Here is a 26,302-nt window from a genome sequence, read left to right on the forward strand (position 1 = left end):
AAACCTGAAACAAAGAGAATGTCAATTTGTGCTTACATTGCAAAATAATTGAATATGAATAAAATGTGTGGGCTTTAGCAGGAAATGTATTACCACAAACTCATCTGTAAAAAACAATCATAAATCTAAAATCTATACTGTTGATGATGCTGTAAGAGAGCAGGTGTTGTGGTAAAACATGTGACCATGTTAACTGATGACTTCATCTGAAAGTGTTGGTGATTGTTGTACGTATGAGAACACTGAATGTTTTGTACTATATCTAATTTATTCTTAGAAAAATTAGATTTAATGAGAAAAGAATCAAAGATATCTGTCATTAACTTGGATGCACTCAACGTGAATTCACCTGTTAACTAACCTGACATGCCACATGGATTTCTTTCACATGTCCATCTGGAAAACCTTCAATACTAAGCGTTTGGGAAAGGTCAGAGGCTTTGGAAAAAACTCAGAGTGTGATTGGATGAATGTTCTGTCTGTCACATCTGTACTGGCCAATCAGAGCAACAAGACACGTGACGTAGCCGCGATCGATTGAGGTGCGCGTGCACAGCTATGCAAACCATGGCGACTGTAGACATGTCAGTACTCGACTTTTGTCATTTTTGAAAAGAAAACAACTCACTGCTGTTCTTTGTTCTTCTTCTAACCAAGAAATGTTGTCAAGTTCTGATAAAACTGAGGCTTTAGCAGCATCCACGCTAGTCTCTTCCGCCACAGTTGCACGGGCCTCTTGTTGCTACTTGCTAATGTCAGGACTCCACCGCGCCTGAAAGTACTGCCCCTCGACACTGATTGGTTCTGTCACTTTCTAACAGAGCCCAATCGGTTCAGACAGGAGCTTGCAAGATGGATTCACCAGTGAGAAACAAGGAAACAGGAAGATTCTGCATAAATTTATAAATGTCCATTAATCGATAATTTAAATATTTAAAACTGTGGAATAGCATGGAACGACAAGGTGGAACTCTGACATGCAGCGCGTAACAACAAGATTCATCAAAGTTCATCTGTGAAACAGGACATTTTTATGTTTTTAATTTCAGATATGTTACAAGGAAAGGATGCTGCTACCTTTGGTTCAGTGCAATTGTATCATGCATCAAAATGCATCAATAATCAATAAGGAATCGAATCGCAGCTCTATGAACTGTAATCGAATCGAATTGTGAGGTGCCTAAAGATTCCCACCTCCACTATTAACATGGCTACGTGTTAAACCATAACACCTGTCATTGATGTGAAACAGACAGTAGACCCTGTTGTTTTTGTTTCCTGTGTCTGTCTGCAGTTTTTGGCTGATTGTTACTTATTTTTTTGTCCAGGTGAATGTCTATGTATGATGTTAACTCAGGCATATGAACTGTTCCTGAATTAGGCTACATTACTTTCATTTACCACACTTAGCCTGTACGATGGGTCATGCTTCCTCATACCTGGGACTGTAGACTCCACACTGAGTCTTAAAATGTTTCTTTTAATCCTGGTTCACACTGTGTGACTGTCCCACATGAACGATGACAAATCGTGGCTTAATCTTTGGTAGTGGCTCCAAAACTGTGGTACTTCGTTGCACTGTGAGACAGGTTAACACACGGCAGTTGTCATGGTCTCACGACCAAAGATAGCCTAGGATGACATTCTGACAGTGTCAGAAATTTAGGATTAGCATCCCACAATGTGACTGCTAGTACCTACTTCAACTAACACACCAATGGAAAGGCAAAAAGAAATGCCATAATGATAAACGCAACACTGGCACTAACAAACAAACAAGTTAGCATTAATTAGCATAGAATGGAGACAATGCCTAAAAAGCTAGTGGGAGGTGTCATCGTACCATATAGCATGACAGAAACTTATAAGATTGCTAAAAATGCACAGTTTGTAGGAGGCATTAGGAAAAATAATTCAAGGCTCCATAGGCAGAGTAGGCAGAACATCAGTAGTCAGAGCTAGTTAATGCTAACAGTGCATCTGTGCAGTGGTGCAGTTGGAGAGGGTGCACAGAGGATACCAGCTGCAGGCTTTTTATGATCAAATTTAGTGTTGGACCGATATGGGTGTTTCAGGGCCAATACTGATTGGTAATAGTTTATGAGACTGATAACCAAAATTTTGAACTGACATGCATTTATTTGAATGTACAAAATGTGGCAGAAGTAAAATATCATGATCAAAAAAATGAAAGAAAATGCATGAGAAATGGCACAGAGCAACACAACAGTTGCAGGGAAACAGGAAGTGATGTCATATGCTCATTGTGTCAGTGGCACTCAGCCTTAAGAGTTGATTGGCTAGTACTCGGGAGACATCTAGCCAATCATATTATCAGGACATTTGTTGAGACTGTGGAGAGTTAAAATTAATCCAGAAGAAAAGACACACTTTGTGGTGGAACCAAAGTAGTGCGCTGTTCTGTTTATTGATTTTATGATTTACAGGTAAAGTAAAATGCCAATACTAATATTACAATATTCAGTTCAAGAGTGTGGACACAATAGACAGCAGTGCTAGTACTGCTACGTTAGCCACCTGCAAAACAGCTTTGCCTGTTCCGGCGTGATGTCTAGTTGTGAAGGGAAGTTGCTTTGTAGAACGTGTGTAAAACAGGCTCCACAAAGACCCTGAAGGGAGGCAAGAAGTCCTTAGGTTTCCACACAACGGACCTTACAAGTCACATAAGAATCATCCTTCTAACAACAGACAGTATATGAAGCGGCAGTAGCTGCTTTTGTTAGCACCAGGCTGAAGGCTAATGTACAAATTCATTGGGCATTTGAAACTGCAGAAATTTTGCAAGAGAACCAAAAGGCAAATCTATTCATGACTAAATCCGTCCCACAATCCCCTGATCTGCAGCTGCTTCTTGGACATATCTCTGCCTGCTCTGTTTGCTCAACATCATGTTTTGGTATGCTGAAGCATTAAGACTGGCCTTTGCTGAAGACCAAACCCTGAAAAATAGACCCATATCATTATCCCTCCGCCACCAAACTTCACAGTTGGCACAGTGCAGTCAGGCAGGTAATGTTCTTCTGGCATCCGCCAAACCCAGACTCACCCATCTGACTGCCACCAGAGAAGCGGGTTTCATCAGAACACGTTTCCACTTCTCCACAGTTCAGCGTCAGTCTGCTTTACACCACTCCATCAGATGCTTGGCATTGGACTTGGTGATGTGAGGCTTGCATGCAGCTGCTCGACTATGGAAACCCATTCATGAAGCTACAGCTGCACAGTTTTTGGGTATACATAATGCCAGTGGAAGTTCAGAAACCTTCAGTTATGGAATCAGGAGAGTGTTAGCACCTTTCACACGTCATGCATTTTAGCAGTCACCTCTGCTTTGTGGCTGACTTGCTGTTGTTCCTTAACGCTTCCACTTTCTAATGATATTACTCAACGCTGACTGTGGAATATCCAGCAGAGATGAAATTTCACAAACTGTCTTATTGCAAAGTGGCATGCATTTCAGTACCACAATTGGAGTCGCTGAGCTCTTCAGAATGACCCATTTAGGATCACAGATGTTTACAGATGTAGACCACATGACTGGGTGATTAATTTCTGTACATCTGTGGCAACAGATCTGATTGAACTCATTAATTAAGAAGTGTGGCTAAAAAAATTATGTCCATGTAGTGTACTTTTGGATGTGTTTCTTCTGCAGAAAAATAAGAAGTACCATCATCATACTGGCATCAGGAGTAGGAAATTATTGGCTATAGTTATTGGTTCAAGATAAATAGTTTATTATGCATCAGTAAAATGTTGCGTTTAGAAATAGGAAAAATTAGCATTTGTGATTTTGACTTGAATTGATTTTTTTCCTTGCGCCTCTGCAGATGGGGAATGTTGACTGAACTATTTTGGCAGCTGTATAAATGAAACAGACACCCCACCCCGGTGCTGTTTCCCTCCAAGAAAAACATGCATCCATTTATTTAGTCTTTGACTGTTTGTCATTCCTTTTTATCGTCTCTCTTCTTCTCCCCTCTCCCTGCTGCTGATCTTTCCTCCTGCGGTCTCCCCTCATTTAGCAGGTCCAGCTTGTGTGTGCACTGCTGTTTTACCACCAGCCGTTACCCGCTGCCCCCCCCCCTCCTCTCCGGCACACAGGGAGGAGGATAGAGGGGAGGGGATGGGAGAGATGAGCAATAAAACGAAGGGACCCTGCACAGTCTGAGAGGAGCAGAGGCAGAAACACATAGAGAGAGGGAAAGACGAGAAGCAGCATCCTTCTGCATTGTATGGATTGCTTATTGGAACTAGGAGGGGCAAGTAGAGGGAGGGGACAGTGGAGATTCAGATTGGTGTGTTAGTGAGAGAGAAACGCAGAGAGTGAGGGAGAAGAAGAGCGGTGCATGTGTTAGGTGGTGTGCATGCATGTGTGAGTGTGTGGATGTGTGATGTACTTTGGACTCGCTGAACCTGTAAGACGGCGTTTCTATCGGGAGAAGGCTTCAGGAGCCGTTGGAGCGGTGACTCGCCTCAGCGCTTCCTCTGTGTGTTGTCATGCCTAACGCCTGATGCGCTCAGAGGACACAGGCTGCAGCCCGGGAGACAGCAAGAGGGGCGTGATGGCCGGACGCGCCCTGACTCCTCGGTCATGCATCTCCACATTTCCACCTGGGCTTCTGCTGGCTTCTGATCCCCTTCAGATCTCATCAATGCCCTTCCTGTGCGTCTCCGTGCTGCGCTCTCTCAATGGATGCTGCTGTCAACACACATGAGAGCTCATGATCAGGACTGGACCTCGTACCGCTCTGGGTGTGATGGGCCATGCTGCTTTAGGGTGACACTGATGAATATTTAAAGACTTCACCTTTTCTTGATGACGTACAATGCAGGGCTGTTATTATTCTGAATACAATCAAGATTTTTCTGAGGAGGATGGACTGAGGAACATACATGACAGTAGTTCTGCACATAAGGGCTGCTTGAGTATGGTGTAATCATAACTATTTCTGAGATTATTAAGCATGATTACTCATTGATTTTGCAGTATCTGCATCTGCAGGTGAATTTCAAATGATCAGATTTCTTGTTGCTTTTAGAGGAAGCTACAACCCTGCAGCAAGTTCTGCAATTTATTTTGCATTGTTCATGACGGTTTCCTTAAAAACCATATGACCGAGGTCATTATACATTATTTTTGTGAGCCAACAGCTGCCTTTCTGTCATCTTCTTCTCTCTGAGCATGCAGCACAGTCATCTTGATTATCTTATTTTCATGATCCTTCGAAGCGGAAACTGTAATTGAAACTTGCCCAGCACTGCTGCACATAAAGAATAAGGTCAAGTAAATAATTACCATAAGGAACGAGGCTTCCATAATGAAGATTTATTTCCCTCTGTGGGTGTTTTCTAGGAACAAAAGAGCTGATTGGACTCTTCTGACTGAATGTTGAAGGTTGTCAGAAAGAGATTTCCTTTCTGTTTCACAGACAAATGAAAATTGCAGCCAGAGAAGAAATCCGTGACTGAAATTAGAAATTTGAAACAAAGAAGCCAGGATCCGGGGGATGGATGTAACCAGCAGCGGCTCTGCTGTTAAATCTTCCAAGGAGAAACTTAATCTCCCTCCATGTAAGTTTTTGGTCGCAGTCGTGTCGTTGGACTCTTTCACATCCCTCCTCGCTGGCAGACTGTCAGTGTTTCATGTCGCTCTGTCTGGTTTCATTCATCTACTGTGTGTCTACTGAAGCCTGTCCACATGAGCGGAGGCGGCGCCCTGCAGCAACGCACCACCTACCTCATCTCCCTCACCCTAGTCAAGGTAGAGGCTGTGGAGGAGAATGGAGGGGAGGCCAAGAGCAGCACCCAAGGGAAGGAGGTGGACAGGACAGGAAAAGAGGAGGCAGGAGGTTACGCTCCTGCACAGGCTGAGAATGGAGCTGGGGTTGTTTTAGGACAAGCACAAAAGGTTGACGATGCCGCTGCTGGGAAAGGCGGGAGGTTGACTGAAGAAGTTAAAGATGCAGAGAGAAAAACTCCTAGTCCTCTGAAGGAGAAAATCCCCTCCAGTAAAGGAAGTGAGAAGCCAGCAGGCAACCTCTCCATACCTTTACCTGTTGAGAGAACGACCAAGTCTGTAGAGATTGACTTAACACGTGTGGAGAAGACATTCACCCCCCAAGAGTCAAAGCAATGCAGGTCACCACTGCTTACCAAAACACCTCCAACAGAGGCGGTCGAACCCAACCGTACCCCGACCAGAACCAGCCTCCCTATCCGCCCAGTGGGCCAGCGTCCGGTGAGTCTGCTGAAGTCTCACAGCAGCGTCACCACTCGAGGCCGAGACTCCAGGGAGGGAAGAGAGCGCAGCCCGACCTCAGCACAGAGCCTGGACCGCAAGGACTGTCGCATGCCGACACGCTCTCCGGGCCCCTGCAGGGCCTCGTGGGCAGAGGCGAGCAGGCCCGAGGGATGGCGGGACCTCCGGGATGATGCTCAAGTTCTTGAGATGGGAGGCAGCATGGCTGCTGTGTTGAGAGACATTCCTAGAAAGGAGAGACTAAAGACGGGCTCGGCCTCCTTACCTGCACCCCCAACCCAGGCCTCCAAACCGGCACGTAAAGGTAAAAGTCGCACATTGGACAACAGTGATCTGAACAGCCTGTCTGAGGATCTGGGGCTGGCCAGGGAGGCCCAGCAGGCTCAGCAGGGTCAAAGAGGTTCCGCTAAGGACAGGAAGATGTTAAAGTTCATCAGCGGCATTTTCAAGAGCAGTTCAGGGGCAGCGGGGTCGTCCTCCACAGCGCCTCCTGTCTACATACAGAGAGACTCAAGCGAGGAGGAAGGTAGGAATTTGCACATGCAAACACAACATGTAGAGTTTCTCTGATTTATACCACTATATACGATATATTCCTGATGCTGCTTTTTATCATACCTGTCTTATCTGTGCCTTGGATCAGGTACTCCCTGTCCCTATACAACACCATCAGATTTTCAGACTTAATATAATGAACCTCTTTATTTTATCTTTTGTCACTCATGAGCAGTAGCTTAATCAACAATCCTCAAAGAAGGGCCACCTAGAGGTACTATAACTGCCATTGTTGTCTTCTATTTTAGAGCAGAGTAGAAAGAATAACTCATTTGAAGTTTGTCTGAATACTGGATGCTGAATTTGTCATATTCAGTGTCTCTCTTTTGGTGTTTTTACTACTAACCTGTTTGGTGTGCATAAAAAACTCAAGACTGATTGCTAAATTAGTGCAATTTGTTTGCACAGCCAATAATCAAACCTTACTGTGGACTATGAACCATACCAGATGACTTGAAAAGGTGGAACTCAATCAGCTTTTTTGGTTTCTGGTGTGGTTTATTTGTAGTGTTCTGTGAACTAGCCTTGATCTGAAATAGTGGCAGGAAGTGTAGGAAGTGAAACAGACTAGCTTTTGTAAATTTCAAGAGCCACCACTCTAGTTAAAAAACAGCCTGCAGGTCCTGCCTGTGCATTATTGCTGAACATTTCTAAGCACAGTTCAGAGCAAGGATTCATGATGCAACAAGACTGTACTAGAACATTTTGGGGGACAGTTGCAGCAGGATGAATTGATTGAGAGGTGACACCTTGAATCCATCCACAGTTGATGGAGTAGCTGGTGTTTTTGGACGTTGCAAACAGATAAAAGTGAAATGGAAAGGGAAATTTAGATTTGACGGGCTGATAACGGCAACAGACTTGATCAAAGTAGAATACTTGCGTGAATTTTGGAAATGATCCCATCCAGCTTTTTGCAAAACAAACTTTTCTCATGGAAACTTAAGCCTGATAAACACTTCTTCCCTTCCATCCTGTGTTGGTAAGCAGGACACGTGGCACTGTACTCGCTAAAACAAGTGAAATTTAAGGCTGTAGTTGCTAAATTTGTTCTCTGTGTTGTGGCAGAGTTTTTGCATGGCTATGTAAGATATAACTTTAAACTGAGTGACTGTGACTCTGACTTTGTACTATGAAAACAATTCATTTCTCCCTCATGTGCATTGGCGTGAACTGACAGGTTTTCAGAATGTTGCAGAGCGACCCGTTGCAAGTGTCATCTCTTCTCATGTCCAAACTGGGCTTTAAAGACCACATTCATACCAAAATGATCTTTGGAAACAGCCTCAGTGAATGAACTGATTGTGGTTCTGGAGGATGAACATGCACCTTCTTCTGAACTGTGTTGATGAAGTTTTCAGCATCTCCTGTACATTAACCTAACATTTTTGAGCTAAAATTGAAACCATTTTCAAACTGTATTGTTGGTGTAGACTAAAATGATAAATATAAAACAATGAACAGGGCCAATACCAAACACTGTGACAGTCTAAATAAGTTGATACTGTCTTCAAAATATAATTTATATCAGTGGCGTGCCTTATCATGTCACAGCAACATCACAACCCTCCTTAGGAAGATTGCAGAAAGTCAGCTGTTGAAATATGGCAAGATAACTAAAGCTCTACCTGGCGATCAATAAGAATACACAGAAATAAACCCATCTCTGTGTTTATGCATTTATTTTGATATAAAAAAGTCTTAGACATGCAGGAGGCAACTTGTCTGTGTTTACCTTTGGGATTTCTCATGCAAGAAAATCCCACCAATTAGAGCCTTTTCTTCAAGCATCACACCTTTTGGTTCACTTGTAAATATTCCCATGTGAACAGGAAGGAAACCAGAGGGAACATTAACAAAATGGTCCATGATTAAGACCAGAGCAAACAGACAATAGGTGTGAAAACACCTTTAAGCTACATGTTTGAAGTCTGCTTGTTTTTGAGTACAGTACCTATGAAAAGTATTTACCCCCTCGGATGTTTTGGACAAACACACCATCCTTGATGTGAAGCACGGTGGTGGCAGCATCATGCTGTGGGGATGCTTCTTGGCAGCTGGCCCTGGAAGGCTTGTAAAGGTAGAGGGTAAAATGAATTTGAAAAATATAGGAGAATTATAGATGTCAATCCTGGTCAGTCAAATATTTATTTTCTAGGAACACAATGACCTGAAGCATACAGGGAAAGCCACACAGAAATAGTCAGACAGTAAGGTGACTGTTCTGGAGTGGCCGAGTCAAAGCCCATACCTCAATCCAGTAGAGCAGGGGTGTCAAACTGAAGACCTGGGGACCAGATCTGGCACGTGATACAGTTATACCCAGCCTGCATGGTAAAAATGTTCTCATTTCATATTTTCAATTTTGCTTCACACAATTATGACTTAAATACATTTTTTTGACTTTTAAATTCATGTTTCGAATTTTTGAGATTTGGAAAAAGTCATAATGAAGAGGTTTTCCCCCATAATTTATTACTGGTGAAAATGAGTTTGACAGTTAGTCCCTCAGGTTAGACCTAAACTCAGAATCCAGCCCCTGCCGTCATTGAGTTTGACACTCCTGCAATAGAGATTTTGTGGCTTGACTTGAAAAGGGCCGTTCATGCCTGGTCTATGTGCAACCTGGTTCCAAATGTGCTGCCTTTTGAGACCCATCCACACAAGGGCACATAAAAATAATCTCAATTTTTTCCCCCCAGTATTGCGATTAAGTATGCAATTTTTGGGATGATATTTTTTATATGTTGTTCTTGTTTTGATCAAGAAAATCCCACACATGAACAGGAAAAGGAGGATCTTTGTAAACTATTATATAAAGGACACTTGAAAATACACAAAATGTGTAGAGCAAAAAGTCTCTTATGAAAAAGTTGTATCAAAATGATATTTTGACACATTTCAGGTAAAGGAAATATTGCACTGTTTGCAATTTGAAAATTGCAGCAGGCCATATTGAAATTTAATCTAATTTGTGATGAATTGCCCAGCCCTAATCCAAACAGACTCAGAGCTGTTATTGCAGCCAAAGGGTCATCTGCTAAATACTAGGGTTGGGCAATTAATCGAAAATGAGATTAAATTGCAATATGGCCTGCTGCAATTTTCAAATCGCAGAAGGTGCAATATTTCTTTGACCTGAAATTTGCATCAGAATAGCAGATTTAAACTTTTTTTTGTAGGACAGATGTTATGCACGGCATATCATGCAATCATTCAAGTGCCGTTTTTTTAGAATAGTCAACAAAAAAATCCTACCTTCATTATTGTAATTTTTTGTAATTAAAATGAGAGACAAAAACCCTTAAATGCAACAGTTTAAATCCAATTTGCAATACTAGTCAAAATAATCATAATTAGATCATTATAAAGAATTGTTCAACCCTTGTTTAGGAATAAAAGAGAGTTAAGGAATAATCGTATATCAAATCACAATCACAATAATGGGGGGAAAAAAAATCACAATTAGATTATTTTCCAAAATTGTTTAGCCCTACCAAATACAGACTTTAAGGGGGTGAATATTAATGCATAACATAATATTACATAACATATTTTTTTATTTAATTGACAGTACTTTGTTTTCACTTTGACATTAAAGAGGTTTTTGTAATTTTTTTTCTTCAAAAAAGTGAAACCATTAACCATACGTGATTTGTAAAATCAATAAAAAGGCTAAAACATCTAAGGGAGGGTAAAAACTTTTTATAGGCACTACTGCAGTGAAGTTTAAGTAAAAGCAAAGGTCCAATGCAGGTATGGTCAGCAGTAAAGACTGGTGAAAAGACTGAATAGAGCAGCGTTACCTTGAAAATTATTGTCTTTACAATGCTTTTAAACAGACACAAGTCCTTTAAATCCTCTCCATGCAGACTCTACATTTATTCCTTTATTTATGGTCTTTCTCAGTCATACGTTGCAGTGAAAATAGATAATGTAAGTATGTATGACTGATGTGGAGTATAGGCTGTTAGAGCAAATTCAGGTGTCTGAATAAGTAACGGAACATTTGTGACAACATCATTGTCTCCTCTTCAGCTAATCCAAGTTAACTACATGCATGACAACCGCTCATTATCAGAGACACTCCAGCCTTCAGCTCCTGCCAAACAATCATCAGAGTGTAGCCTCTTCATCTGTGCACAGGCATCCATTTAAAATGAGTTGGGGTGGGGTTGGGTGGGGTTGATCTTTTCAGAAAACCCCACACAGAACACATTTACGGGCTTTAATTCTGTCATGAGACGTTTCCCCAAGCCGTGTGCGACTACAAATTTATGACAGATGAAGTTCTTTGATGTGAGACCTGACAATAGGACCATCTTGGACGGTCTTAATCTAATTCCCCTCAGAGCGCGGGCAGATTTCATACCGCTGGAGGGGTAATCTCTCCTCTCTCTCACACATAGACACTTAAGCAGCATTCCCAGCATGGGTTTAAATCTCATAATGAAGCCAAAGGGGAGAGAAACCGCCGGTGTGATCACAGTCAGGCTGCACTGCTCCTCGCCTCAGCTCTAGTTCGGAAAATCTGGAGAGAGGGAGCGACGTGAGGCGATATTTGTCACCCACGTTAGAAAGGGAAGTCTAATCCTGTCTCTGAGTCCACCCACTACATGATCTGCCACACCATGGGATGTTTTTCACTGCTCACTTTTGTTTTTCATCCGTTTCATTTAAATTCCAACATGCCAGAGAATGCCAGCTTTTGAAGAATTAGCATCCTCGGTTGTGAGTTGATAATTTCTCCCCTCCTGGCTGTGTGTCGATGGCTGCAGCGCACAACAGAGCGCCTCTTTCAGACAAACATGTTTGCTCAGAGAAAGAGCGAGTGTCAGCCTGTGGGAGTGGGAGCGAGTGTGTTTAATACATTCATTCACTCATTGTGTATTCACGCTGCTACACATGCACACTGTGGATTCACTCGAGTAGTGAGACCAGCTACGCCAACTACACACTCGCACATACACAATCACATGCAAACGTACACATACTCAGGGCAGGAGGAAGTGTTGCCATGGCAACCGGCAGGACTGCTGCTTCTGCTGCTGCTGCTACAGCGGCTGATGAAACCGAGGGGGTGGAGGAGGAGGAGGATGGGGAGACGTGTGTAAGTGTGTGCCCGGGCGTTGACACACGCTCAGAGGATTCTGACAAAAAACAGAATTAAGTTGGAAAATTGGCGGTTTTGGATTTAAGCTACAGGCTATCCATACGAGGGGGGGTTCGGTGGATCACACACTGGTTTGGAGCAGAGGGTGTGGACAATTGGCTTTCTGTGAAAATCTGTGTGTCGAAGCAGCAGAAGGATCACACTTGTCTGATCACTTCTGGCAGCAGCAGCCGGCCATAAAGAGAGCTTTGAGTCAGAACGACAGACAAAGATAGACACAGTGTCAGCGCTCTGTTTGTGTGCGAGGAGTTGCCCTTTTTCCCAGGGAGTCGCCTGCAGCAGAGCCCTCTTCCTCTCTCATCAGAACCGGCCGTATGCGTGAGGTTTCGGCCTTCTCAGATTTACAGCCAGGCTTGGGTTTAATCATCATCTATCTTTGAAGGACACACTCAATAGCACACACTGACTCATCCCCCAGATTCTCCCTGTCTTCCTCGTAGTTTTACTCTTCTCTGTTTGCTGCTGTATGTTTATACTCTCTCTGGATCTATTGTGAGCCATGCCAGCATCCCAGAGGATCAAACCTACTGACTCTTGTGCTCCACTGACCTTTTCACTCCAGCACTATCAGCAGCTCTAAATCTTCACTCATCCAGAGAAATAACCCAGTACCTCCTGAATGCACTGCCCTAAGGTTAACTTAGGTTTCTTGTAATGTGACATGCCAGTTGGCCTGTGTCACATATCCATTGCACGGGATGTGTTTCACATCTATTTGGACCAGAAGTTCCTAAACTTTCCAGCCTTTGACCCCCCAAATAACAGGGCCATAGACTGGGGACAGCCATTGTCTCTGGAGGTGGTTAAGCATCTGATGTTGCACTATGTATCATGCACAAATTTATATCTTAAGGAGATTTTGTATACATGACTTATGTTTAAGCACAATTTTCACATTTAAACTATTGATTCATTTTGAATAGAACTCATTTAAAGCTTTATTTTCACTATAAGTGATTGAATATACCAGTTTACATCATTTTAAATTGTATGTTTTTTTTGGGAAGCATCCTGTGACCCCGCTAAGTGTCTTGTGACATCAGTTTGGGACCCACTGATCTAGCCCTTACTATACTCTTGTTAGGCCTGGACATTGTCTGATGGCCAGACAATGGCTTTCTTTGTGACAGCTTCTCTTCAACACATCTTTGGGTATCGTTGGCAAGACCATCTGTCTAACGCTGGCGTGTTTAGGAGAGCGGGAATGGGACGGGTCAGCTGTCTGACACGGTAATGGCAGCTGTGCTTTTACGAGCAACTGGTTTGCTTCCCCGGGCCTGATCCAGCTCACTGCATACTGGGTGAGGACCTAGTTGGCTGGTCCAGACACCGGTGGTGACCACGTGCAGTGTGGAGGGGCCAGCTGGGAGGATGTGGCATAGGCCTGGAGCATGGCCATCAGGAGTACAGGACCAAGGTTGATGCAGGGAAGTGCCGAACCGGCATATGCTCCCATACCTGATCTGACCTGATCTTGGCAACTACTTAATAGGAAGGGCAGGACCAGTCTCATTCATTATAGGCTGATTGAAGCACCTAAGCATGTGAGGTAGTGCAGCTGGAATGATCTATCCATGATAACTTACTTAAAAACTATTAATAAAGCAAGTTGGTATGTTAAACTTTCATCAAAGAGAAGAAAAGCAAAAACATCTTTCTTATCAAGAAAAGCTTTCAGCATGACTATCTGATCTTCTATTGATAAAGAAAAATAGTCCAGCTCTGTTAAAAATACTTCTGTATCTACTGGTCTAAAGTACAACTAAATCCCACCCGTGGCTACCACTACAATATTCTCAAGTGATGCTGATGAGTCCGGTCCATTCTCAGACCATGTATGTTTGTTTCAGATTGGAGCTTTGCAAGATGGATCTGCCTGATGACAGATACGGAATCTGGCTAGTCCATTGGTTTTGCATGGTTAGGTTTTTTTCCCTGCCAAGTGATAAATCTTTGGACTAAAGGCTGATGCCCACAAGATTTGTTTTTTCATGCCATTAACCCCAGGGTGATTTGTATTTTTGAACTTTTGAAGAGTTCATATCAGAAGCTTAGTTTTCCCAAACAAAACTCCAGCAGTATTTTTTTGACCATGGATGCTTTATCCAAAGCTTCACCATGAATAAGCACACATCTGACTATTTAAAAAACTCCTTGTTGCCTCCTGTGAAAGAGTTTTGACACAGATATCACAGAGGAGACACTTCCCAGTATAATTTTCCATCCATTCATACATTTTCTATACCAGTGGTTCTTACCTTGTTTATTATTTATTTATATAACCAGATAGAGACCCATTGAGACTGAGATCTCTTTCACAAGGGTGACCTGGCCAAGACGTCAGCAGCACACGTCATAATTAATAATACATATTCAAGAGACAGATAATAAACAATATGTTAATCAAATAATAATGAAGAATTAGACCTAGGTCATATTTTAAAGTGCAGGAGTAGGAATCACAATAACAACTTGAAAACACAAGCACTGTTCCATGGTCTCACGTTGTCTGTCATTTAAGATTGAGTGAAAGTTTTCCAGTGAAATGAGTTCTGGCAGTTTCAAGTCAGTCTGGCTTCAGGACCCATCACCACCGCCTTATGAGAAATCACAACCCGGATTTCAAAGAAATTTCAACCTCATACATGTATTTTATGAATAATGTTGCAGATTGGACCTTAGATAAACAAAACATGATTTAACAAAGAACCAGGACAAAACAAAAATGTTGCAAAAGCTTACAATTACAGAAGAGCATGCTTAAATTTAGGTTTTTTTTTTCAATATACCAAGATGTCATGAAAATTGGTAATTTCTCAAGGGATTAACTCATTATTTTAGGAAACAAGCTTTGTTGTCCCAAAAGAAGACAATGAATTGATTTAAAGTTTATGAAAATGACTGGATATTGCAGGGAAAAATAAAAAGTATTGGTGTATATCCATTTAGAGCCATTATGCCACCCTTTTTCTCCAACTACACATTCACAACCCTCTGGAAACACAACACACTTGCTATTTGCTAGTGCTCTTTGAAGATTGGGGCTGGGGCTGGAGCCTGTCCCAGCTGTCCCTGGGTTAGAAGCTGGGTACACCTGGACTGGTTGCCAGTCCAGGGTGTACCCAGCTTCGTTGTACCCATACGTATAGAGTCAAGCTCATACTCACAGCTACGGGCAATTTAGAGTCACTAATTGACCTAGTAAGTGTGTCTTTGTCTGTAGGAGGAAGCCAGAGTCCACAAAGACAAACCACACATGGAGCAACTTTTCACAAAACTGCCCAACTAGGATTCAAACCAGGAACCTTGTGGCTGTTAGGCACAGTTTTTGAGTTTGTGCTACCTTAAAGGTTGGTAATTTTGAGGCGAAAAAGCCCAGTGGTTCTATACAAAGAGAGGCTCTAGTGGACAGCCCAAGTTTGATTTAAGGCACCTGCAATTTACAGGATGAGATTCCCTACGCTCCCATCTAAGATTCCCATTCCATTCACTGTCCTCTCTCTCCAATGGAGACATAAAAGGCCACTCTCCTCATACTTTTATTGTGAAATGGATATACAGTTTTGATTGGTGGTGAGGGCTCTGCATGCTTTGCCTTGCAGAGAGTGCACTACAAGAAACCTGCTGTAGAGAGGTACATTATACACTGATAGAGTTTATCAACAATCCACTCTTTTGCAGCATGAATATAGATATGCGGGCTCAACAAAAAAATGTCTTGAAAAGGAGGAGGCTGGGGTGGAGGAGGTGAAGCCTTGTCAATAGAGCAATGGTGAAGCAGGTAGCAGGAAGCAAGGACGTCATGTTTAGAAGCAGCCCGCTCTCCTGCTGCAAGAGCTGCCCGCTCTCAATCAGCAGATTCCAGCTGGCGAATGACTTCCATGTCCTGCGTGAACTAAGCTTTGTTTAGATGTGGGATTTTAGTTGTATCTGCTATAGCTAATATGCTATCTGTAGCTTTCATGTAAGACGCTTTAAATGGAGCTTACATTGTGCCAGAACTTTAAGTGATATCACTACCTGGGTGCAATTAGATATCTCTGTATAATTATCTCTGTTTTCCTAGGTTAATTTCTTTTCTCTTATCTGGATTAAATTTTTTCATTCACCAGCTGGTACCCAACATTCCCAACTGAGGCTGGGCTTCCCACCTGCATGCAGTTGTTACTAGCACTAATCAGGTTCACCCACCTGCCTTTTTCACAAGTGTCTGTTAATGTTTTAAATCCAAACAGAAAGCAATGGGGCCTTTTCTGCTTCCCTGAATGACCTGTATGAGGGCTTCTGCTGCACTTTTGAGATGATTAATTGAATTTATAACACCATTTCTTTTTTAAGGTTTGATTTTTGGGCTTTATGAGAGGATAGGACAATGAACAGTCAGAGAGAGTGGGGATTGAGCAGGGATGGGATTAGAAACCAGGTTGCCTACCTTGAGAATAACAGCCTCTGTACATGACATATGTGGACATAGCCACTAGACTACTAGCGCACCTGTTGCATCATTTCTTCCCACATATCTCTAAAACAAGCCTTAAAAGCAGAAAACAGTCCTCTGTGTAATACAGTAAACCTCAGCAGCCTCCAAATGTTTTTAAAGTTGAATCGACTCTAAAACAAAAACTGGCCACCATAACCTTTAAGACTGTTATTTTTCACACGAGTACTGTTACTGGCTGCAGTTTTAGCTGTAGCTGCTGTTTTTATTGTGTGCTTCTGTTTTAGTTTCCCCTCAGGCTCTGTTTTCCTCTATTCTCATCTCTGAGGCTGCAGCTGGGTGTCTGGGTGTGAGCAGCACTTCGCATGGAGGGCATGCCACCTCCTCTGCCCTGCAGCGACCTTGGCACAGCTGTGTGCAACCCGACTCCTCTACATTACTGTACTGTCTCATCTGTCTGTGTGTCCATGTGGATGTTCATGCTGTTTGTTCAGCACATTAGAAAACAGACTTTTCAGCCAGCACATCAAACCTGATCCCATTTCATATCCTGGCTGGATGGATTAGTTTGTTGGTCTGTTGGCATAAAAATTTACTCAGAAATTAGTCAGTTGGCTGAAAATCTAAAACTATGACAATCGGTTAATCATTTCTGTGGTTCCAGCTCCTGAAACGTGTGATTCTTTCTGTTTCATATCGTAATAAGCGGGATATCTTTGGCTGTTGGACTGTTTGATCAAAACAGGGTTTTTGTAGTAATCATCACTGGTATAATTACTGTCTAAGCCTTAGAGGTACATTCAGACAAATCACTCCAGTCCTAATCCCAAGTCATTGTTTGCTCTTACTCCATTCTTTTAAAACGTGACCAAAATCAGTTGCAGTGTGAAAAGGGGCATGTAAAACAGGATTTTTTTTTAGGTATTTTTAGGGTTAACTCTTTGTTTCCAGGACTAATAAGTTGGTTCACTTCTTGCTGGGGTAGATCAGCATAGTAACTTAACACCTAACCTGCTCTGTAGATGTTTATTTCGAGGATTAAACCTCGGCCTCTGATCTCGTGATCCAAGAAATCTGTAAGTCTGTTTACATTTTGGGTTAACCCTCCTTTATGGGCATTGAAATACCGAGTGAATGCACATTAGCAGGCTTTTTTGCATGCAAGAATTACAGTACCTTTAGAAAGTATTCACCTTCTAGGATTTGTCAGTATTTAGTAGATGCACCTTTGGTTACAATCACGGCACTGAGTCTGTGTGGATAGGTCTCAATCAGGCTTGCACATCTTGACACTGCAATTTTACTCCATTCTTGTTTGCAAAACTGCTCAAGCTCTGTCAGGTTGCATAGGGATCAGGCGTGAACAGCCCTTTTCAAGTCCAGCCATGTATTCTCTATTGGACTGAGGTCTGAGCTTTGACTCACCCGCTCCAAAACTTGTCTTTAAACATTTCTGTGTAGCTTTCTCTGTATGCTTCCGGTCATTATCATGCAGGAAAATAAATCTTCTCCCAGGCCGTAGTTCTCTTGCAGACTGAATAAGATTGTCCTCCAGAATTTTCCTCTATTTTGCCACATTCATTTTACCCTCTACCTTTACGAGCCTCCCAGGGCTGGCCGCCTAGAAGCATCCCCACAGTATGATGCTGCCACCACCGTGCTCCACAGTGGGGATGGTGCATTTGGTGTCTTGTCTGATGGTTAGAAAGCACCATTTTGGTCTCCTCAGACCAAGTAACTTTCTTCTGCTTGACCGTCTCCCACATGACTTTTGGTGAACTCTAGTCCAGATTTAATCTGAGTTTTCTTCAACAGTGGCTTTCTCTTTGCCACTCTCCCAGTTGTTGTATGCAGCGTCTCTCCCACGTCAGCTGCTGAAGCTTGGAACTCCTTTAAAGTAGTCATAGGTGTCTTGGTGGCCTCTCTCAATGGTCTCTTTGTCGTACGCTCACTCAGTTTGTGAGGACGGTCTGATCTAGGCAGATTTACACATGTGCCGTATTCCTTCCATTTCTTGATGATGGATTTAACTGAACTCCAGGGAATGTTCAGTGCCTTGGACTGTTTTTTGTATCTGTCCCTCTGACTGTTCAGTAATCTTTTCTGTGAGTTGCTTGGATGTTCTTTTGCCTTCATGGTGTAATTGTTGCCAGGAGTACTTCAAGCTATAGATCTGAAAAGACTTTAAGACAAAGAAAAGTGATCAGATCAGATTTGTGTTTCCTGACATAAATGTACTAGTCTGTATGAACTGTTGTGGTAATCCTGTAAGCACCAGTGACCATATACGCTGATGATTCAGCTTTCTGTCAGAACCATTAGAAACTGAGAACTCTAATCCACACAGTCATGGAGTCATGAGTCATGCAGAACTCGTCCATTACACCCTAAAGTCTCACGACTGAAGAAGCTGTTCTTCTTCAGCTGTTCTAATGTTCTGCTGCCACTCTGGGTCTGCTGTTCTTGTTTTGACAGAAGAACGACATCTATGCTGTCTGATTTTCACAGAGATACATCTGCAGAAATTATATCCTAATCATATTTCAAACAATCTGAAAGTATGGTTTAGATCTGAGTCGCAGAAACAGCATGTAATGGATTTCCTGTGGAGACTCTGAAATCCAATCCAATGCCAAAAAAGAACTGGCAAAAGCGTCCCAAATCCATATCGTAAAGATCATATTCCATCTGATTATTGCTTTTCAAATTGCCATGAAAATTAAGTTAGAGATGTCTGTGAGCAAATAAAGTCAGATTTGGATAGCTGTTGCCTTCAGACAGAATAAAGCTTATCTTAAAACAGTGATGGGCATTTTTCACTTTGTTTTGACAGTTCATAGCCTAAAGGTAAATCAGTCGACCTATGAGAAAAATCCTGAGATTAGTCACTAATGAAGGTATTCGTAGGTTTCAGCTTTAGTTGGTTTAGTTTAAATCCACAGAGGAGTTTAGATGGTTGACTGGCAGCTCCACAGAACCATCCAGTAAAAGCAGCGTTTCATACACAGCTGCCTGTCATTTAGCATGCGGGAGGTAAAGTGGCTAATGACTGGTGTGGCTCTACCTTGTTGGATCCCCTGCTGTCATTTAAAGGTTATATTCATTAAACTGACCTGCTAGGCCATACGTGTGCTTATAGCGAGCAGTCACGTAGTGGCTGTGTGATTTATCGCTCTCCCACAGGCCGTTATGATGGCTGCCCTTTTTACTGTGCATGATCAAAATGATGAATCTCTCTCTCTGTGCCTCTGCATGGCTGACTGTTTGTCTCTGTCCGTCTCCCTCCAGTAAATATCGCCAACAGCCAGGAGTGGACGCTGAGCAGAGCCATCCCGGAGCTTAGATTGGTGAGACGAGAATGCCAACACACAACCTGCACATCACTGCATCAACAAACACCAGAATTAGACCCATTTATCATTACTGTGAAATTGAATTAAAGTGAGTAAAGGGGGTACACTTAGACACCAAACAGGCCTCTTATTTAATCCCAAACTATTTATACTGTTTAAATTTAAGGTCTAATTTTCTGTAGACACTCAAAATTTACTCCTAGAATAAGGGTTATATTTGTCATATTTTAAAAATTCAACAAAAGGTAGTCAACCCTAACCTTGCAAAGCTGATGGATCAGCCAGATTTCATGTCTGTCATTTGGCAGATTCATCTTGCACAGTTTAAAGCTGATACTCTTGCTCCTGGTCTGAGAATGAATGGAACAATCATTGTTTTTTAAGGGAAAGAGGCAGTAGCTACAGGTGTGGTTAAGTTCAAGTAGCCACATCACAATGGTGATGGTGGAAGAGATTAGCATGGATGCAACTATACTATAGATTATGCTATATCAGTTCTTTGCAGATGACATCACACAATAGGTAAGAGTTCCTCTTGAGGAACAAGAAGGGATTTCTGATTAGAAAAACAATACCAAAAAGCCAGTGTTTAGGGGGTATCGAGGTTTCGAGGTTGAAACCCAAGTTAAAGACCCAGTTCTGTGTTTTTCAAAAAGGTGAATATAATGCTTTAGCTCAGTGTTGTCCAAACTTTTTCCATTGGAGGCCACATGTAGAAATATATAAGGATGGTGAGGCCACTCTCATATGCCTCACCTTAATATTAAAGTAAGTAAAACCAATCTTCCAACCAATCTTTATTATTTTGGTATAGTGTCTCAATTTAGTCCTTAAAAAAAGCATTCAATGTTGTTGTCAAAATGTTTGGTTACAGTATTAGCATGGTAGCACTGCCTTGTGCTGAAATTAAGAGGAGTAATACAGTCTAGCACAAGCTTCATGCTCTACTGAGGGTCATATTTTATTTAATTCAAAAATTTTGGGTGGGGGGGGGGGGCAATTAAAAATGGGCAGCAGCCAACATTTGGCCCCCCGGCCATACTTTGGACACACCTACTTTAGCTCATTGATTCTGTTAATAAGTCTCAAATGATTTTATGATACCACTTTTGTAAAAACATACACTATATGAACAAAAGCATTCAGACACCTTACCATGACACCAAAAGAAACTGTAAGGATATTGTATTTAAATGTATGAACTCTAATATGGAGTTGCCCCCCTTTTGCAGCTATAAAAGCCTTCACTCATTTTGGTAGGCTTTCTATAAGATTTTGGGGTGTTTCTGTGGGAATTTGTGCCCATTCACTCTGTAGAGCATTTATGAGGTCAGGCACTGATGTTGGACTACAAGGCCTATCTCACAGTCTCCTTTCCAGTTCATCCAAGCAGCATTAATTTTGTAGACTAAAACTATGGCTAAAAATGTTCATCGACAGCCTTTTTCCCATGAGAAAGACCAGACTAAGACTAGCCAAAAATAGATCTTGGATGACTAAAACAAACAAAAAGTAAGTTTAGGTTTCATTAAGATGACTAAAACTAAACTTAAATGTAATTTAGTTTTCATCGGACATTCAGAATCCATGATATTTATCCACTGTGTAAATCTGTCAAAATAAAATGTATCTGTATCTCTTGTGCCTTTCAGCTGTGGAAATCAGGGACCCCAGGGGTGACAGAGTGCAGAGAACACATTACCATGACTTAGTACGGAGGGAGAAATGAGTTTGCACTAAAAGTTAAGACAAAATTTAGGAACTTTTTATGGACTACAACTACACTAAACTATAAAGCGTAGAAATGACAAAAATGTGACTTAAATTAAAATGCATTTAATCTAAAGACTAAGACTGAGACTAAGTTGAAAATAGCTATCAAAATTAACACTGATCCCAAAGGTGCTGGATTGGGTTTGAGGTCAGGGCTCTGTGCAAGCCAATAAAGTTCTTCCACACCAAACCCACCAGACCCTGTCTTTGACTCAGATCAATAAAGAGTATCAAGACAATATTCAGTATGAATAGAAAATAACAATCTCCATCCCTGGCAATGGATGTGTGAAACGGTCTGTCTGGTTTGTCAGGTTAAAAGCTCTGGACACCCACAGAGGTGAGTTTAATTTCACCCACTGATAAGGCCAGAGGCCTTTCTCAAACTGCTCCTTCCTCTCTCATACTCCAGGGTGAACTCTGTCTGATCTCATGACTGAAACTTTCTCAGTTAAGGTGAGATGGTTTATAAAAAAAACAGCTGGTTTTGGGATGACTTACCGTCACTGCCACAGAAACCGGAACTCTCTATAGCCTGATTTAAAGGGATATTTCAGAATTTTGAAGTTGGGCATTATGTGGTATGTAGCAGTAGTAGTGGCACTATCCTCCAGTGATTTCAGTGAGCATTCCTTCTTTAACAAGGACTCGCTGGTTGTACCAGCCAGAAAGCTAGGCTTTACAGTGTAACAGATGGGTGCAGTTTCTCTGCAGAATTTAGTGAGTTTTTGGGTAAAAATGGGCCACAAAACAATGTTGGCTCAAATGCATGCACTATTGAAAACTTTTAAAGCATTTTATTTTTTACCCAGAAAGCCTGCAGGCAGTGCAGGCTTTGGCTACTGGTTACATGTTCCTGCATTGCAAAATAGTGACAAAAACACAGAGGCTTTCTAACCTGACATGCCAGATGGATTTGTTCCACACATCCATCTAGAAAACATTCAATACTAAGCATTTGGGAAAGGGCAGAGGATTTGAAAAAAACTTGGAGTGTGATTGGATGAACGTTCTCTCACATCTTTACAGCCAATCCGAGCAACAAAACACGTGACGTAGCCACGACCGAGGAATAACGTGAACCATTGCGACTATAGACATGTCAGTACACGACTTTTGTCGTTTTTGAAAAGAAAACAACTCGTTGCTGTTCTTTGTTCTTCTTTTAACGAAGAAATGTCATCAAGATATAATAGAACTTGCGCTTTAGCAGCATCTACGCTAATCTCTTCCGCCACACTTGCACCAGCCTCTTGTTGCTGCCTGCTAACGTCACGACTCTGCCGCGCCTGAAACTACTGCCCCTGGTCGCTGATTGGTCCTGTCACTTTCTAGCTGGGCCCAAACGGTTCAGACGGGAGCTTTGCAAGATGGATTCGCCAGTGAGAAACACGGAAACAGGCATATCCATCTGCTTTGCAAGGTTAGAGGCTTTCTGGGTATACATTAAAATTCTTCAGAAATTTTGATTGTGCGTACATTTGAGCCAACATTGTTTTGTGACCCTTTTTTTTTTTTTTACCAAGAATGTGCTAAATTCTGCACAGAAACTGTACCCATCTTTTACTTTGTATAGCCTAGCTTCCTTGCCAGTACAACTAATGAGTCCTTGTTAGAAGAGCAATGCTCACTGATATCCCTGGAGGCTAATGCCACTACCACTGCTACATACCACATAATGCCCAACTTCAAAATTCTGAAATATCCCTTTAAGGTCAGTAAAACAAGTCATCCTTATAGTTTAAGCAGAATCATTGAAATTGCTCCACAATATGAGAAAAAACTCAGAATGAAATTAACATTTCAGGATTTGATAATTGGAACTTGATAGTAATTTAGTTTTTTAAAATTTATCAGTGAACTATTTTTAACTTATTTTGCTGCTGGAAAGTTTGTGCTGTTGACAGCAAGGAACTTTAACCTACAGAGTGTTTCAGTGAGGAATATTAAAGCTGTTACACATGCTCATTGGGTCAGCATCGGTGCAGACTCACTGATGGAGGGTTTAACTATGCACTCTTGTTCTGTACTGCAAGGTTTTGGGGGACACTCCTCAAGAGTGCACAGAGTCAGGGTTTATTGTGGATCAGTGTAAGGAGCAGTTTGAGAAACTGGCTCAGGTTCAGGTCAGGTCCGGTTCCCACTTGTGGTTCCCCTCTCTCGCTTCCTGGTTTCTGACTCCATCCATTGTCCTGTCTACAAGAACCGCATAAAAGCTCAAAAAAATAAAACACCTGGTACCCTGACAACCCTAATTAATACTCGAGCACAAATGTTCTCACTGACTGCTCCAGGGTTTATCTTTACATGGTGATAATAAAAGGAAGTGATCTAATAGTTGTTGATCTGCTGATAGAAAAAACAACCTCTAACAGAGGAACTGAAATAAGTCAGCTGAGCGTATTTATTTCTGTCAGAGGTTTATATTTGAAACATTACACTATGATAGATTTTGCACGCTTGCCCTGTGTGAATATTACGGTGTTGTATTTCCTTCCCTCTTCTCTCAGGGTATTCTGGGAAGTCTGAAAAGTGGCAAGTCAGCGCTGGTGAACAAATACATCACTGGCAGTTACACTGCACTGGAGAAGGCGGATGGTGAGACACATAATACATCTTTCTGCTCCCTGGGGAAAAATTAAGCTTTTTAATTGTACTGGACTGAAATGGTTCCTCACTGTGTGCCCTTTAACTAGAATGCCAATTCCAAAAAAGCTGGGACAGTGTCAAACAGAATAATGGGATTTATCATTGTTCTTTGGAAGTTTATAAACATTTTGAATCTGATGCCTGCAACATTTTCCAAAAGAGTTGGGACAAAAGTATGTTTACCACTTACATCACTTTTTCTTCTAACAACACTCTGCTAGCATCTGTGGACTGAAGACTCGAACTGTTGAAGTACTGAAAGTGAAATTTTTGCCTATTCTTTCTTAAGTTTCTGAGCAGTGCAGCATTTCTGTCACGGTATTTTGTGTTTCATAATGCTCCATACCTTTCAATAGCATCTAGGCCCATCCAGTACTCTCAATCTTTTACTGAGCCACAGTCTGCAAGAGTTACGACAGCATGGCTGTCGTAACTCTTGCAGACTGTGGCTCTGAAATGTCTAGCTGAAACAGGCAGGGACATCCCTGAGAATGATGTGGTGCCTTCATAGATGTGCAAGTTACCCACCCATTGGCACTAATAAACCCCCAACAGCATCATAAATACTGGTGTTTGAACTTTGCATTGATAACAATCTGGGTGGTCCTTTACACAACAGCCTTTATTTCCTAAAACAGTATAAAATGTGGACTCATCAGACCGCGGCACACTTTTCCTCCTAAGGTCCATCTCAGAAGAGCTCTGGCTCAAAGAAGTTGGCAGCAATTCTGGATGTTGTTTATAAATGGCTTTGGCTTTGCATTGCAGAGTCTTGACACTGGTTTCCTTAAGTGTTCCTGAGTCCATTCCTGAGTTGTTAAATGCCACATGAGGGGCCAAAGGTCACAGGTGTCCAGTATTAGGCCCTGTTGACACGACAACGTTTCAGGTGAAAACGCATAACTTTTGTGGCATTTGGGCTGTCCGTTTACAAGAGAAAAGCATTTTGGTGCCTGAAAATGAAACCATGCTCCAGAGTGAAAGTTTTTCAAAATGCCCCTGTCTCCATCTCCGTGGTAAGAGGGAAAACGCACATGTGCACTACGCCTGTAGTCTGTTGTCAAGGCAAGAGTCTCAGCACTCTGAACCGAGCCGTGGCAGCTCGACCCAAGCTGTCTGGTGTAGTTACCTGTGGTTCAGCTGTGGTTCAAGTCACAGACAGCTGGATGTAGAAAATCCAGATGGACACATTATTCTCGTTTGGAGGGCTTTTAATGCCAGTTTCTTTAGGTAAAGTCATGCTATTAATTTTGGAAATGATTACTTTTACCTTTTTTTCATCAATCATCATGTTAATCATTGTCATCACCAGCGTACCGCAGCAGAGAAATTTCACGGCTCATATAAACACAAAAAAGTGTTTTGCAAGATCAGTCTTGTTATAATGTAGATACCTGCTGAGTATAATTAATTTTCCACGGACAAATTCAGCTCCTACAGCCTTTAATTTCTCGTGGATATTCTCATAAAGTGCGGCGCTGCTTGTGAGCGCAGCTGGAGCCTTTTCAGAATGATTTAGCCGTTTATCTTTTTTCTTAAGGTTTTAACAGAAACTTCAGCCTGTAGACTCTCCTATCTCCTCCTGCATCGGCTGCACATCAGTGTACAGCTGCTGAAGGAGACAGGATTGGAGCTTCTGTGTTAAGGTTGAAAAAGATAGCTGTAATCACTTCAAGAAGCAGATAATTTTGAAAACGGGGAAATAGAAATATCATTCTGAAAAGGCTATCCCTTTCCTGCTGCGCTGCAGGAAGCGCTGCACTCTGAGAAAATCAACAAGAAATAAAAGGCTGTAGGAAAAAAATTTGTCTGTGGAACATTAAACAGTCTTAAAGGACATCTTCGTTATAACAAGACTGGTCTAACAAAGCATTTGTATTAATACGTGCCGTAAAATTTCACTGCGGTGGTAATGAGAAGGAGGAGGATGAATTTCTTTTGTGCACCCGTATATGATAAAAATGTTACATGTTATCAAAACACATGAAAACAGTGAGTGTGCGGTACTGTCCTTATTGTAGAGACAGATTTATTGTGCAGTAAATCATTTTACTACAGCGATTCTGTGTTTCTTGTGT

The 26,302-nt window shown here is 41.9% G+C and overlaps 1 protein-coding gene across 5 annotated transcripts in view; it reads left to right on the forward strand.

The window, feature by feature from the left end:
• Nucleotides 1-26,302, forward strand: part of agap2 (ArfGAP with GTPase domain, ankyrin repeat and PH domain 2) — a 64,275-nt gene that overhangs the window by 14,378 nt on the left and 23,595 nt on the right. For 2 of the 5 annotated variants that reach the window (XM_041800242.1, XM_041800243.1), the window contains exons 4-5: nucleotides 19,738-19,796; nucleotides 24,086-24,173. In XM_041800242.1, the coding sequence (XP_041656176.1) occupies nucleotides 19,738-19,796; nucleotides 24,086-24,173 (147 nt within the window). Of the gene's footprint in view, nucleotides 1-4,298; nucleotides 6,810-19,737; nucleotides 19,797-24,085; nucleotides 24,174-26,302 lie in introns of those variants that run through there. The other 3 variants (XM_041800241.1, XM_041800239.1, XM_041800240.1) reach the window with 3 other exon arrangements.

This window comes from Cheilinus undulatus, linkage group 11 (genome assembly GCF_018320785.1).
Source record: "Cheilinus undulatus linkage group 11, ASM1832078v1, whole genome shotgun sequence".
Lineage (NCBI taxonomy): Eukaryota > Metazoa > Chordata > Actinopteri > Labriformes > Labridae > Cheilinus > Cheilinus undulatus.